General features: G+C 40.8%; 1 protein-coding gene across 2 annotated transcripts; it reads left to right on the forward strand.

Moving 5' to 3' along the window:
* Window positions 1-375: 375 nt before the first annotated feature.
* HSF2 (heat shock transcription factor 2) lies at window positions 376-15,223 on the forward strand. Of its 2 annotated transcripts, XM_083830888.1 has the most exons (13): window positions 376-650; window positions 3,422-3,530; window positions 3,756-3,883; window positions 4,670-4,794; window positions 7,094-7,169; window positions 8,319-8,380; window positions 8,490-8,574; window positions 9,423-9,589; window positions 10,687-10,956; window positions 11,510-11,615; window positions 13,110-13,163; window positions 13,785-13,869; window positions 14,253-15,223. In XM_083830888.1, the coding sequence occupies exons 1-13, from the start codon at window positions 510-512 to the stop codon at window positions 14,540-14,542; spliced, it is 1,698 nt and encodes a 565-aa protein (XP_083687014.1). In that variant the 5' UTR covers window positions 376-509; the 3' UTR covers window positions 14,543-15,223. The 2 variants fall into 2 exon arrangements, with proteins under 2 accessions (XP_083687014.1, XP_083687015.1); XM_083830889.1 differs by lacking the exon at window positions 13,110-13,163.
* The last annotated feature ends 613 nt before the right edge of the window (window positions 15,224-15,836 follow it).

Below are 15,836 nucleotides of genomic sequence, written 5' to 3' on the forward strand. Positions count from 1 at the left end.
CAAGCACTAGGTAGAGGAAGCAGGCAGCTGCAGTTACACTGCCTACGTTTGGAGGTACTGTGCCAAAATGGCAGCCAAAGGCTGGGGCGAGGTGGTCGCACCTCCCCTGCCGCCGGGAGGGCAGGGACCGCCGCTTCGCCGGCTTCAACCGCGGGGTGCCCGGGCAGCAGTGCCCAGGGCCATCTTGAAGGGTCCCGGGCACGGCTCCACCGGCCGCGGGACCTCGGGCCCCTCAGCGCACGTGGCCCCGCCCCCCGGCGAGCAGGCGCGCGCCGCCATTGGCCCCCGCCTCTTGTCACTTGCACGTGCGGGCGGCGCTGTTGTGGCACGTGAGGGCGGTGCACGTGGGCCCGTTATGTAAAAGCGGCGCGCAGGCGCGCGCATGCGCGGCCGGCGGCCGGGAGGGGCGGAGCCGGCACCGGAGCCGCACCGCGCCGCTTCTCCTCCTCCTCCCCCTCCTGCCCCTCCCCCGGCCGCACCGCGCCGCAGCGCCGCGGCTCCCGAGCACGATGAAGCAGCAGCACCCGCAGCAGCCCGCCCAGCAGCAGCAGCCACCGCCGTCGGCCGGCGCGGGCGTGCCGGCCTTCCTCAGCAAGCTGTGGGCGCTGGTGGGCGAGGCGCCCAGCAACCAGCTCATCACCTGGAGCCAGGTGCGGCGCCGCCCGCTCGGCCCGCCCGCCTCAGGGGGGCACCCGCGCTGGGCGGGGGGGGGCTCGGAGCCGTTTAACGGCTGGAAGGGAAGGCGGGGCGGGGGGGGGCGCGAGGCCGGGCCGCAGGCGGCGGCCACGTGGGGATGGCGGTGCTGGAGCCCCCCCCACCGCCGCCACCCCCCCCGCACACCGCCGCCTTTGTTCGCCGCCGGCCCCGGGGGCACCGCGGTGGGTGCGGAGGGTCCCCTCCGGGGGTATGCGGGGGGGGGGGGGGGGAATGTGTGCCGTGATCCCATCGGTCGCGTCTGGCTGGGCTTCGTCCCTCAGAAATAAATGTATATAAAAAAAAAAGGGAAATGGGCTGCGGGTGGCCTTCCTCTCGGATCCTTTGTGGTGAAGTGCCAGGCTGCCGTAGCGAGCAGCGCGGAGCCATTGCCAGGCGGCGAAATCCGCGAGTGTCTGAAAATACCGTAAAGCAGGACGTGCCCGCCTCCTTGCAGCCCGGCGAGGTAATGCGGGAGGCACGGGGAGCGATCCTGCGCGGGTCTGGGCGCAGGCAGCAGGAGCTCTCCCGTAGCGCCGCGCGGATTGTTTTACAATAACGTCATGCTTTTCTCTGTCTTAAACGTTTTCCCAACAGCGTGTTTAAAAGGGCTGTTCTCAAACCGTGCTGGCATCTTCGAGTGGTGTTGAGATGGCAGCTTTCAGCTCAGTTTATTTTAAATATTCAGGCAGCCATCAAAGGTTCCCTTAAGCACTGCACTGATAGCAGGTTACCGGTAGCTTCAACCTGAACCTTTTGGAGAAGGAGACTTGTGGATTCTGCCTAGACCACAACAGCTTTCCGTCTGCTTGTTTCCTTTGGAAGAGAGATGCTGAGCGCTGCAGGGAGTGATGCCTGCCTTACGTGCCATTTTTGCCACCTTATGGACGCTCTCCAAATGTATTGCTTGTAGTAAAGTAAACACACCAAGGCTATTGCTAGGTTTCTTTGTGTTATTTCGTTAATTAAGGCCAAATTGTTAGAGATTCTGCAAGGCAGTTTTTGGAAGGAAGATCTACTAATTGTGGTTCACGTTAGCAGCATTTAGTGGTTCTTGGATGGAGGAAGGTATTGGCAGCCTTTGGTATGTGAGTGTTTGTCTGTTTTAAAAATACACAATGTCAGGTGTAATAGTGGAGGAAAAGTGCTGTAACTGTAACGTTTCACTTTTTCCTGTGTCTCTACCCTGGGTGGATAGAAACTGAAGCAGAACAACCACATTTTGTCTCTCCACATGCCTATCTTAGTGGAGGTTGCGGTGACATTGAAACATATACAGGGAATAACAGATGAAATACTTGGACAATTGCTGTATGCTGCTGTCAGTAACAGTAAGACCTGAAAACTGTATTCAGCTATGTAGTAAGGCTTCGTTGAGTTAAAGTCAGGCCTTAACCTGACGTCTGTTTACAACATCAGTGTAAATGATTGTCAAGGCAACAAGGACGAGAAGAACTATCTCCTGAATTGTTCTGCTGTAGGTCTGAAAATTTTTAAAGTAACCGTGAAGTCAGGTGCTGCATGAAAACTGTCTGTTGGCATTACAGGTCACTGTAGCACCGGTTGAGTACCTTCAGCTAGTGAGTTATGTTAATGCATTAGCTAAAGTCATCTGTTCCTGCTGTTTTGCTTCCCATTTTCCTTACGCTGACTGATCCTCAGCGGGAGATAGGTATACATTACTGGGAAGCTTTCATCTTCCTACTGTTCTCAGATTTGTGCTTGTAACTCACCTAATGGCATTCCGTTTGTAAACCCTGCTTCTGATGATCCTCGCTTGCTTGTCAGAAACAAGGTCTTAGGTAAAGATCTTCACATGGTCTCGTGCTGGTTTTTCAAGCTGCCTGGGGAACATAGAGCTGATGGCGTTGGGGGGTAAGAAACAAGTGGGGCCTCTTGAACCAAAGGGCCTCTGAGAAGATGGAGTATCAGCGATGACGATTGTCAAAGATGGTAGGCTTCTCCATAGGTGCCAAGTGAGAGTACCGTGGGTAGACCACAGAGAAACCTGTACCATTTTGAAGCAGCTGATTTGGATCCTGCCAATTACTTGTCCTTTAGTTACTGGAGCAAGATCATTGAAGAACAAAGAGCAGAGCCTTCTTTCTATTTTAGTCTCAGCCCGTGGATGAAATTTGAGGACCAGTTCAGTGGGGAAAAGATCAGTCCTCCCTCACAGTTGGCATCGCAGGAGGAGGGAGGTATTGTCTTAAGTGCTGTTTGGTAACTCTGAAATCCAGTGGACACCCTCAGCTTTTGACAGCTTCATCTTCTCTACAGGTCTTACCAAACTAGTCATGCTATTATGCTGAGAAGCAGAAGGGACTTAAGCTGTGTTTTGTTGTGTTGTGGTGGCTTTTTTTTTTTTTACCTTGCAGTCTCTTTGCTGTATTCCAAGATTGTGAAGCTACATACAACATCGATAGTATTCTGCTGTAGTGACACTGATACTTGTTGGTAAACTGGTCGTTAAATCATTTCTCTCCAGGAAGTGAAGAGTAACAATAGAAATGTTTCCCTTTAGATATGGATAGCAATGTAAATCAGGAATTCTCTGTTGCTTTGCAACTGAAGGGTTTGTACACTTTTGTTGTGGAAAACTGTAGGCAAGCAGATCAGTTACATACTGCGTGCACAAAGGAAGCATTCCTATGTGGTGATTAATTCTAAAAGCCCAGAGTGTTTTCTACAATAGTCTTTAAGAAGCTTAATGTCTCTCTCATTTTAGAATGGCCAGAGTTTCTTGGTGTTGGATGAACAGAGATTCGCAAAAGAGATTCTTCCCAAATACTTCAAGCACAACAACATGGCAAGCTTTGTCAGACAGTTAAACATGTGTAAGTTCTTGGGGTTTTTTGGTTTCTGGCATAGTTCACGATCCTGCATGTGTTCAGTTATAGATTATTTCCTTTGAGTAGTTCTGCTGTGTTCTCTGCTACTAGGTTGCTGTCTCATTCTCAAACCTGATAAAAGGATAGTCATAGCGATACAGTTTGTTTTCCTTAACGTGGGCGTTGAGAGGTGTTTTTTTTCTTCTCTTTTTTTTTTTTTTTTTATTAAAGATGGTTTCCGTAAAGTTGTCCATGTTGATTCTGGGATTGTCAAACTGGAGCGAGATGGTCCAGTAGAGTTTCAGCATCCATATTTTAAGCAGGGTCGGGAGGACTTGTTGGAACACATTAAAAGGAAGGTTAGTGAAAAATCAGTATGTAAAAAAGCTGTACCAGTAAGTATAAATGAATAGCAAATTACATGTCATGTTTAATTGCAAGATTGTGAGTGCAAATGAGCTTGGAGTCTGGGGAAGCAAATAAACTGTGCTGCTCTCATTCATATATATGTATATATATAAGATGTATTTAAAGGTATTTTGGGGGGTTTGACTATTTGACTAGTCTCCTTTATCTGAGTATTTTCCTGTCATAGTGAGCTTAACAGGCAGCAAAAATGAGGTGTGTAAATAGAACACTTAGCAAACGTGTATTAGGAGTGCAGCACATGCTTTGACTGTACCATCAGTAATACAACAGTCTGTTTATGTAGCTTGTTTTAGAGCGCAGCTACTGCAAGTAGTAAAGTTTCCACCAAGGAGAAGAAGGAGCAAACGTATAAACACATACGTTTCTGAAATTTGCTCTGTTGTTACTCTGAAGAGGGTGAATGAGAAAATTGTTATGAAACAAATACAACAAGTTAAACTGTGGTGGAAGATGCTTTTTAACGTGGGTTAGTTTGAAGCAGTTACGATACAGAGCACTGGGTACAATGCCTGGAAAATCTGAATGAATACAGATGTTTGTAATAACTAAAACTAATATGGTGACTGTTGTAAGGAGTTTCTGTATTTTAGTATTTGATGCTTGTTTTATTATTAACTCATAGTATCAACACTAGACAAAATATACTTGATCTACAAAATAAAATAACAAATAACGAGTAAAGGAAAGTGTTGCTTCTGGATTCTCATCTTTTAAAGGTTTCTTCTTCAAGACCTGAAGAAAACAAGATACGCCAGGAAGATCTCTCCAAAATAATAAGTAGTGCTCAAAAGGTGCAAATTAAACAAGAGACTATTGAATCTCGATTGTCTGCTCTGAAAAGGTAAATACCCCATCAGCAACTCAGCTCTGAAATTGAGTAATTCTGACAATAGATACTGGAGAACAAATCTGACTTAAGTGTGAGACACAATTTTAAGGGTCTCTTGATTTCTGAGTGTCCAACTGTAACTATTGCTTTGGGAAGAGAAATTCCAGTAAAAGAATTGCATTTTAAATGGAACATTTTGATATGACTAAAAGTAATAGGCAAAGTTGATATTTGAAGAACTGTCTAGTAGTAGGCAATTAAACACGATTAATTTTAGTTCCATAATGGTGCTGAGGCTGAAGATTCAAGTAAGTTCTTAGCGTAGAGTATGCTGAGTATGTGTGACTTCAAGTTTGAAATGGTTATTGTGTTTAGTCTGAGGCAGAGTTTGGTTTGTGCAAATTGCTTATGATACTTTCATACTATAATTAATGTTTTTGCTCATTGTTTTTTTAGTTTCCTCTGTCTTCATTCCCTCACTGCTGAAATTGCAGGACAATTGATGGTTATAAAAATCTGGTTAGAAATCTAATTTGAAAATTCATTAGTTACCTCAGCCACAGAGATACAGAATCTAAAATCCAAATATAAATAGAGTATTTTTAGAACAGTATCGCTTGTGTAGTTACTATGATTTATTCTCAACAATATGAGAGGTGTGTCACAAATGTATGAATATGTAGATGCAAATGGGATAATAAGGGATAAGCTCTTGCACTGTAAGTCGGAGCACCTCCATGGTAACTCTGTCTCAGGACTCCGAATTGACAAAATAAACAACTGCTTGTCTCTGCAGCAGAGGTAAGCAGTATGTTCAAGTTTTGAGAATTACATGGTGTCATTCAGTTGGTGTTTTCAGTTCTAATTACTAGTGATAGAGTATTCAAAGGCAAACATTTTGGCCAGGAAGGGTCTTTATTAGAAACTGGCCAGTCTAAATTAAAAACGCTCACATTCATCCTTTTGAATCATAGATGAATTCGGGTTGGAAGGCATATCAGGAGGCCATAAGGTTCAAAGCCCTGCTCAGAATAGGGCTGACTTTGGCTGAAATGACATCTGGTTGCTAACGACCTGACAGTTTGTAGAGATAAGAAGATAGAATGGTCGGTGTTTGATACCCGTCTTGTTCCACGAGTTTAAAATGATTTAAGTAGAAACTGGAGCTAAGTCAGAAGACCTGGTCCTACAAAACATGTTCATAAAGCTGGTGGAAAGGTTGAGAAAGTTCAAAATCCCTGACTGCAGTTACTAAATTTGTGATGGAACTGTGCCTTTAAATTGTGTGTTAGACATTAATCCTCAGACTGCTGCTAAGCTTCATCATACTGCCTATCAGCAGCTGTTTATGAAAATTAAGCTTAAGGTTTCCTAAAAACACGAAACACCAATGGAGAGATTTTCTTCCCATTTTGGCATTCATCTGTTTTGAAAACTGAACTACGAAACAGAGGAGGGTGGTATGTTGTCTTATCCACTGAAGCTTTTGGTATTCATTATCTACTGATTAATATGCTTTATGCTGTTGGAAGCAAGAAGGTTCGTGGATATGATAGCAAGGGTCACTTTACAGCACTTTTTATACTATCTCTGTTCTAGACTCTTGTGAGAACTGCAACAACCAAGGTTTGTGAAATGGCGGTGTTCCCTGAAAGCTGCCAGCTCTGCTGTGCTCCTGTTTTTCAGCATCTAATATATGCCCCTTTACTGAAGCTAATAAAGGCAGCTGTTACAACCTACAGCTGCTTGTAAGGCTTGAGCTTGTTCTGTAAAGGTGCTTTCAAGGTGGATGTAGTTTCTGATAGATGTCTTGCATCTAGCAAAAGGTGTGTGAGGAGGGGCATACAGGCTTGATATAGACGAAGAAATGCAATATTTACTGGTGAAAGGGCTGTTCCCAAGGGATATTCCTTGGCTGTCTTAGTCCTTTGCTGCTGCCAGAAACCAGTTGTATGTTTGTTTGATTTTCATTGATTTATTTACTAGAATGAAGAGAAGGTAACTTTATGTGAAAGGAAACAAAATACTTCATTTTGAAATGCTGAAAGTGTGTGTAATAAGTATTTGTCTATTTGGGGAAAAAAAATATGTTTTAAGGAGGCTGGAAGTTCTCTTCAAGCTATTTGTTGTGGTTGGTTCTCCATTTTGTAGTTAGTTATTTATGAGGGTTGTTGACTTTGTGATTTTTTTTCCCTGAAACCTAAAAACACATTTCAAAGAGCTTTAATGAAACTAACTAATCTTTAACAATAATTATTCCTGTGAATATTTTAAACCTTGTTTTGTTTTTTAAATTATCCTTTTCAAACAGAGAGAATGAATCTCTTTGGAGAGAAGTTGCAGAACTGAGAGCAAAACATTTGCAACAACAGCAAGTTATTAGGAAGGTAAGACTTTGTTCAAAGATCAGTATGAGTGCTTCTAAGCTAAGAATACTCTGTCAAGTTACCTTTCTTTGCCCTCACTCTTTTATCATAGCATGGGAAATAACTTTTTAATAAAAAAACAACTGGGTGGTGCGTGGTGAGCAAACCTGTGTGAAAGAAACATTCAGTATATTTCACCCCATAAGCAAAAGTTAAGGCCAAAACTCTTGTAAACATTTTCAAAGAAAGAATTTCAGGAACGTTGTAAATCATTCATTAAGATAGCCTTAAAATGGTCCATTGGTTTTTGATTTCTTCAGGAGTCAGGTAACTAATAGACAGTACTGACAGATCTCTGGAAAAAATGGTATCTTACTACACGAATTACAAAGTTCAGTATTGGAGATTAATTCCACTTAATACTAACTGTGTGTTTCTAACGTTATCAGAAGAATAGGTTGTTGAATGGAACCCACTGCTAATATGTTAGCTTAACAGTCAGATTTATGATCTACCAAAACCAATGTAAATGCAAAGAGTTTACAGATTCTTATTTTATGTGTCAGAAATAGTAATACTATAAGCAGCCTTGTAGCAGAGACTTTTACTGATCTTTTTTTCAGTTAGTTCAAGCCAGAGACTTTCATTTAGTCCTTAAATTTAAAACATAGGTGAAAATAGGCTGAGATTTCAAAGGGAAAGGCAGCTGATGTCAACTGTCAACTGTATGTGTCTTTTTTTTAATCTGTCAAAAAAGCCTTTCATCAGGCCCAGTATTTATAGATACAGGTTATATATACAGTCAACACCCTTACATGCCTTCTTTCATTAGAATTAGAATTCTTCTGATAGTCTTGAGTTACTGGATTTCTTAATATATACTGAGTGATGTGTAAAAAAATTATTACTTGCTATGTGGAAAAAGAAAGCCTTTCTCAAACAACTGATTAACTCTCTTCTTTTTAGATATTACCAGCCATGTTTTCTGATCTGCCTTGATTTTTAATTCTTCTGAACAGTTCTATATAAAAGTCGCTACACACACAATAAGTGATGTGCTATTTTGGTATAGATTTGGTTAACAAAGTCTTACGCTATGAGGTATGTTGGTGCTCAGAGAGAAGCAATTACAGGGTAAATTGACTAATGATAGTATTCTTTTCCTCATAGATTGTGCAATTTATTGTTACCTTGGTGCAGAATAACCAACTAGTGAGCCTAAAGCGCAAGAGGTAAATATGGCCTTGAAAACTTGCTATCCAGTAAGTATAGTGACATGTTTTGTTGAATAAAATGGAAGAATTAGTTCTGAGATGGCTTTCTTCCTGTACTGTGATTTAGGCCTCTTCTCCTGAACACTAATGGACCTACAAAGTCAAATGTATTTCAGCAAATTGTGAAAGAACCGGCTGACAGTAACCATCATGTAAGTTTTCTTTTATGCGTGCCATTTGTTATGATGAAGGAAGGAGTCCAGGGAAGCAGGCAGATCAAGTAACGTGTCGTATTGAGGGTAGAAACATAACTGTGTACCGAGAGCTTTCAGCTTCTAGAAGCAGTATGCCATGTGTATCCTTCAGAAGCCAAGTGTGTTGATAATTACCATTCACTTGTCAGTATGATCATGTGTAAGCCACTTACCTGTGTATTAAATACAGCTACATGTGATCCTACTGAAAGCAGTTTGCTTTTAATAATAGTGCCATTAAGCATGTGTATGTTCTGCTGTTGGCTCCTGGAGCTGAGGCCCCCATTCAGAGAAAAGAATCCACCTTGTTGTTCTGCAAGGCAGCACCCAACCCAGCAAAGTCATGTCAAGTTTTTGTGCTGCTTGAATGTGTCACAGCTCTGAAAGTTACTTTCTCCTGTACAAATAATTGTGGGTGGAGAAATCATCAAAATGAGTGCTCTAGCAAGTACTACTTAAATGGCAGGTCAAGACTAGTAGTCACTTTTTTAGCATTTTTACTTCTCGTGTAGTCCTGTCTCTGTATCCTTTTTGTTGCTTTTGCTAGTATATTTTTATTTCTATGCCTGTATTACTTGCCAAACATTTTTTTTCTGTAGCTGCTCTTCTCCATCTTGTTCATTTATTTATTCATGTTTTTTTTTTCTGTTAAGCTTAGATCCATACAAACCCCTTGTAATCTCCAAGGTGTTGGAAAATTCTTCTACTGTTTCAGAATTACAACATTTTAAGATGCAGTGATGAGTGTCAGAATGCTGAAGCCAATTGTCCTTTTGTCCCCTGACTCTTTTAAAAATAATTCTCAGGTACCTCTCAACAGAACTGAGGGGTTAAAACAAAGGGACCAAATTTCAGATGACATCATTATTTATGATGTTACTGAGGATGTGGCCGATGAGGACAGTACCATGGTTGATGAAAATCCTCCTGTTACACCAGAAGCAAATGAAGATACCACTTCAGATTCTTCCAAGTAAGAAGTCTCTAGAATTCTGAATAGGTAGTTAGGTGTCACTGCTGTATATTGTGCTATAATTCAGATGTCTTAGATACTGTTTTAATAAAGTGGTAAGAAGACTCCTCCATGTATAGGAACATCATCTGTGAATTCATGCTAGGTTTCCTCTGGATTCCCAATAGTTAACTGGCTGTCAGAGTTTTAATATGTTGAAGATAGAAACTAGTGTGAAGTAACCTGTATTATTGCACTCTTGTTAAGTATACTACTTGTCAAAGACAGAATAATTGATGTCTTCTTACTTTTGGTTATGAATACAGACAGGGATGGCATCCCTTGTTTTTAAAGGTTTTTTGTGGAGATTAACTTGCATGTGCTGTTTATCAAGTGTTGGTGTGGTCTTTGAACATTACTATGCTAGTCAATTTGGGGAATTTTAGTGTTTTTTTTCTAGTCCCGAGTAGTTTGGGACTACATTTCTTCTTTCTGTACTTAGCACTATAGAAGTAGTTCCTCATTTGCATGATATTGATAGGGCCTGTATTATGCCCCAAGGAACAAAATTTAGAGGTTAGTAGTTTATGCTTGAACTAATACTGTTATGTTTGTTGAACTGATGTCTGGAAATGCATTCTCTGATAGAAAAGTTTAATGAAGGTAAGACAGCACAACTACTTAAGTGTTAAGAAAACTACCAGTGTACAGCGGAAAGCAAGTTATTTGAAACTGCTTTTTCATGGTTGTTTTGGTTGCCTTCCTGATGTACAAAGCAAGCTTAATTAACTGTAACACAGTTAACTGAGAGCCTTCATGTTACGGCTAATCCAGAGTTGGATTTTATTCCACCAAAAAGATGCAAAGTACACACAGTCTGTCTTGTTTGGCAGTCTCATATGCTTTGGCCTATTTCATAGCTACTTCACGTTTATATGAAAGCTTTTCCTTGTTCTAACGCAAAAACATTGGTGTTCCTCTGTGCTCCTAATAGTTCCTAGTGTGGTCTAGCACAACAGTGTCTACTAACTGAGCTGCGTTAAAAAAGTAACTAGGTGTATGGAATAATGTACACATTTGTGTATGGAACACTTCAATTCATTTGTCTTGTTTTACAGCTGCAGTCATTCTCCTGATATAGTAATTGTGGAAGATGATAATGAGGAAGAATATGCCCCTGTAATTCAAGGGGATAAAAGCACAGAATCAGTCGCTGTCCCAGCTAACGATCCCCTCAGCCCTGTCAGTGACAGTGCAAGTCCACTCATGTCAAGTGCTGTACAGCTGAACAGCCAGTCAACTTTAACTGCAGAAGATCCAGTCTCAATGATGGATTCCATTCTCAATGAGAGCGGAGTAATTTCACAGAACATAAACCTTCTTGGAAAGTGAGTAGCCTGATGTTTTTGAGTATTAGAACTGATTGAAATTCAAAGGACAGAACAGTAGCTTCTCTTAAGGATATAAATGTATGTTACCTTTATGCTGATAGATCCTTCGATTTTAAGTATTTTACCATGGGACCCTCTCTGATTTTCATCATGACGAGAGTGAATTGGGGTACATAATCTGACAGTGTAATGTTGTAAATAACGCTGTTTAAACTGATGATGCTGTCAGGATTTATATGCAGGATTCTTGCAGGCAGATTGGACTCCATTAGGACTAGTGAGATGCAGGAGTTCTGTCTCTGCTGATGATATTCATAGTCTAATGTTGATGTGATTTCTCTTTTGGAGCACCTGTCTACTTTACTTGGCTTCGTCTCTAAAGAGTAAGGTTGAAAGTTTTCAGTCTTTTCCAGAAGTTAAGTTAATGAAAAAGTCAAAATAGTGCTGGTGAAGATTTTTAGATTACATAGCACATCTGTGTAAAACTTGTGATTTTTTTTCTTTCTTCTATTAGTGGATACAGTAATATAATACTGGTTTTGTCTTCTAGAGTTGAACTTCTGGATTATCTTGACAGTATCGACTGCAGTTTAGAGGACTTCCAGGCCATGTTATCAGGACGACAGTTCAGCATAGATCCAGACCTACTGGTTGATGTAATTTTCTCTGTTTATTTCAGTATTTCTAGTATTTTGGTAATATACTCAAGAAAATATTTGTATAGACTGTTACTGTTTAAAACGCTCAAGATTATATTTTGCTCTTCTTTTCAAAAAGGACAGTTATAAATATTTGTGAATATGTTTCTGTGGCACTGGTATAACTGTACTACACCACTGCCCAAGTGCATGCTGTGGTGGTGACAGTGATGTAAATTTTTGACCAAATAATGGCTTTTAGTGAAATAACATTTTTATTTGTTGCTACATAAACTCAGACATCAATTAGATTAATATTTTTGCTTTGAAATGGCCCAGCACAGAATCTGTCGTCATCTCAATGAACTTTGGTTAAAAAGGCTCTTGGCATTTATTTTAGAAGGTTTTCTGATGTTTCAGGTAATTTCTTGGAAGTATGTGTACGTTCTCAATTTCTCTTTGGGTTCATGTCTAGCAGAGTGATCTAGGTTAGAAGGGACCCGTGCAGGCCATCTAGTCCAACCTCCTCGCTCAAGGGCCGACTTGAAAGTTAGATCATGTTGCTCAGGCCTTGTCAACTCAAATTCTGCAGTCTCCAAAGGGAGATTCCATAGCCTCCCTGAGTGCCTGCTTCAGTGCTTTGCTCTCTGTGAAGAACTTCCTTATGTCAGTCCAAATTCTCCCTGCTGCAGCATGTCACTCTTGCATCTTGTCCTCTATCCACCTCTGTGGAGTATGTCTTCTCTGTAACACCTCTTTATCAGTAGTGGAAGGGTGCAGTTAGCGCCCTTGTCTGCCCTCTACAGACAAGATAAACCATGTTTTCTCAGCCCATTGTATGTATCATGCCCCCTAACCATCTGTGGCCCTTTGGACTCTGTAGTTTGAGAATTCTCATACTGGGAAGCCTAAAACCGTTCACTCTGTAGCATGGTCATACTGCTGGTTTATGTGGGGTGTTGTCTAGTGGGACTCCCAGGTCCATCTCTGAGGAGCTGTTCCCTGTCCATTTGGTCACTAACCTAGGCTGGTGCATGAGGTGGTTGTGTCCTAGATACATTTGTCTGTTGAACTTGATGGAGTACTTGTTGGACCTCTTTTCCAGCTTGCTAAGATCCCTCTTAACAGCTCTGCTCCCTATGTATCGTTGACTGCTTCCAGTTCAGTGTCACTTGAAAACTTGTTCAGGGTATGTTCCTCCTTATTGTACACACAATTCTCCATGAAGCAAAGTAAGAATGAATTGGTGGTTCTCAGACTGCAGCGAACCACGTTATTCCGAGTTAGACACGCTTACAGTTGTTTCCTTTGACAGTGAAGTTCGTGCGATTCCGAAGTACGCTCCAAAGATTTTCTTTGCAGAAGTGGCGACTACCTGTAAATAAACTCTAATCCTAACTGAGGGTGAAAACACAGTGCAGGGATTATTCTCACACATGCAGATGTGACGTTCTTGTATTCTTAATAGGAGCATCGAGATACTTAAAGCTTGATGTGTTTTGTCTTATTCAGCTTTTTACAAGCTCCGTGCAGATGAATCCCACAGATCATATCACTAATACCAAAGTAAGTCTCAAACCCATCATTGCTCAATGTACACAGTAGTGAGAGATTCAAATTTTTTTCATCCTTTCCTGTTTTTTTTCCTGGTACAATAGCACTTTTTTCATGCTCTTGCTTTCAAGACTTCCATGAGTATAGGAAGGCTGCAGTTGAATTCATCCTGTTAAGCTTTAAATAGGAAGGGGAAAAACACTCTAATTAGCAACATATAATGTCATTTGAAACTGTGAAACTAAAACTTGTACTTGTTACCAGCCTCTTTTGTAGAGATTTTTGTATCTTCTGTACCCAAGTTTTAGTACTTATAAACATACTTTGTCAAAATGTTTTCATCTGTGCTGTCTGGTGGGAAAGGAAACATTAGAATAAGCAGTAGAGCAACATACTAGCTCTTTGAGTTTGTCCTGTTTGTTTATGAGCATTAGTTTTTGTTCTTGCTTGAATAAATCTGTGTTTCCATTTCACATTTTCTCTGCCATGATCCGTTAGTGTGAGTAACTGATACCAGTGCATCCCTTCACAAATATTTTTTTAAATGGTTGGTCAGCTAAGTTCTAGTATCGTTGTCGTTGCGTTGAAAGAAGCTTTGAGGATATGTATTTAAGATTTTACTTTATTTTCCAGATGGAGACAAAGGGAATAGAAACTACTAAGAATAATGCTGGTCCAGCTGCTTCACAGGAAACACAAGTTTTTAAGCCCAAATCAGGTTAGTTGTAATAAGTGTTTTGTTGAAATGGTTTGAGTTAAGCAAGCATTGTTCTAAAAACTGCCTCAATTATTTGATTGTCTAAGTTTGTATGATGCTGATAAGCAAATAACCAAAACAAATATATTTATTATATTTGCTTTTTAGGTTTTTGGCACTGTACCAGCCATAGAGAATCTGATGTTTTGCAGGAGAATCTGGATAAATAACTTTATGTAGGGATGTAGTGGATGTAGTAACTCTTTAATCATTTAAAACAAGCACATAGAACTTTTCATTATTAATTATTCTTAAAATAAGTTATATGGGGTGCTGTTTTTTTCTTCTTTCTACATGTAGGATGGCATGTGAACTGATAACGTTTTGGGAATTTTTTCCCTTAGATAAGCAACTCATACAGTATACTGCATTTCCACTGCTTGCATTCCTTGATGGGAACCCAGGTTCCAATGCTGAGAGTGGGAGCTCCACCACCGAAACTCCTTCCTCTGTGGACAAACCGCTGGAAGTGGACGAGCTCCTGGAGAGCAGCCTGGATCCCGAACCAACTCAGAGCAAGCTGGTGCGGCTGGAGCCGTTGACCGAGGCAGAAGCAAGTGAAGCCACGCTGTTCTATTTATGTGAACTTGCCCCAGCACCCATGGACACAGACATGCCGTTCTTGGATAACTAATGCAATGGGGACTCTGTATATAGTCATGAAGATGAACTATTTATTTAGAATATTGTTTGGTATATGAGTTTTTTGTAAATCACTGTTTTATGTAGCCAGATAATGTGGAATCTAAAATATCTTTCCTATCTTCCTTCCTTCAAGCAATTGTTTAACTACACTGTGTAGTACTGTGTACGCAGTGTACTATTAGATACCATTGGCAATACCAAGTCAGACTGTTACTATACCACTGTCAAACACTTGGTATACTACACATATCTCTAAATATCCAAGGTAACTGAACACTTGTTAAGAATAAGCTTTGATTTATGGTTTCTTCCACTTCTGGTCTTACATATGATAACGTAAAATAGTAGTGTATGGTTAGGGAGCACTGACTTTCTGTATCTTGGGTTTTTTCTATTTTTTACAACATTTTGTTTAATAAACATGAAGCTTTTTTGGGGTGGGAGGGGAACCAGGACCTGATGTAGGCTTTTTTTTTTCCCTGCTTGAACTGGGAACAAAGTGCCTGTACCTTGCTAAATCTTGGTTCTGCCTTACTTTCACTTCAGTGGAAGTGCTTATACATAGCACAAACTGGGGAAAAGTTCTTTTCAGCCACCAGGCCCCTTGACTGCATGAGTACTTTTAACTTGGACCATCTACTCTGATAAAATAAACGTTACTTAAGTGTGATACTTGGTAAGAGTTGGTCTCTTATTCCACATGCCAAGTGGATATTAATTTAACAGCTGGGGTGTTTAATGCCTTAATTATTAAAAATTTGCCTCCCTCTGCATACTTGTTAGAAAGTAGTTTCATTATCTACAAATTTTGAGATTTATATGTAAGACCCCATCATTAGTAAAAAAAAAAAAGTAGTGGCTAATACAGCAAATTAATTTTTTAGTAGCATATAAAATTTTACTTGTCTTTCTTACTGGTAACTGCTGCAGAGTCCACTAGTTCCTTTCAGTGGAAAAGTTTTACCCTTATTCCAAAGGTGTGTGCATTTACTGTCAGTCAGTCTTCCACGCTCATTCAAGTGAAGTTACTACATTTGCATTATACAGCTGAATGGCAGAGGGGTTATATGGCCAGGAAGGTGACAAGTGACATATCTGTAATCAAATTATATCATTCTGAGCACCTGACTTAGCATATGCTAAATCTATAACCATGGAGCTGCTTTGGCCTCAAAGCTGTAGCTACAGCGCTTTGTAAGAAACTTCAGGGTAGGGTGCTCCAGTAATCAGAGAAACTGGAATTTAGTACTAATTTCTCACACACGTAAGTGGAAAATATCTTC

Source organism: Anser anser (genome assembly GCF_964211835.1).
Source record: "Anser anser genome assembly, chromosome: 3".
Classification (NCBI taxonomy): Eukaryota; Metazoa; Chordata; class Aves; order Anseriformes; family Anatidae; genus Anser; species Anser anser.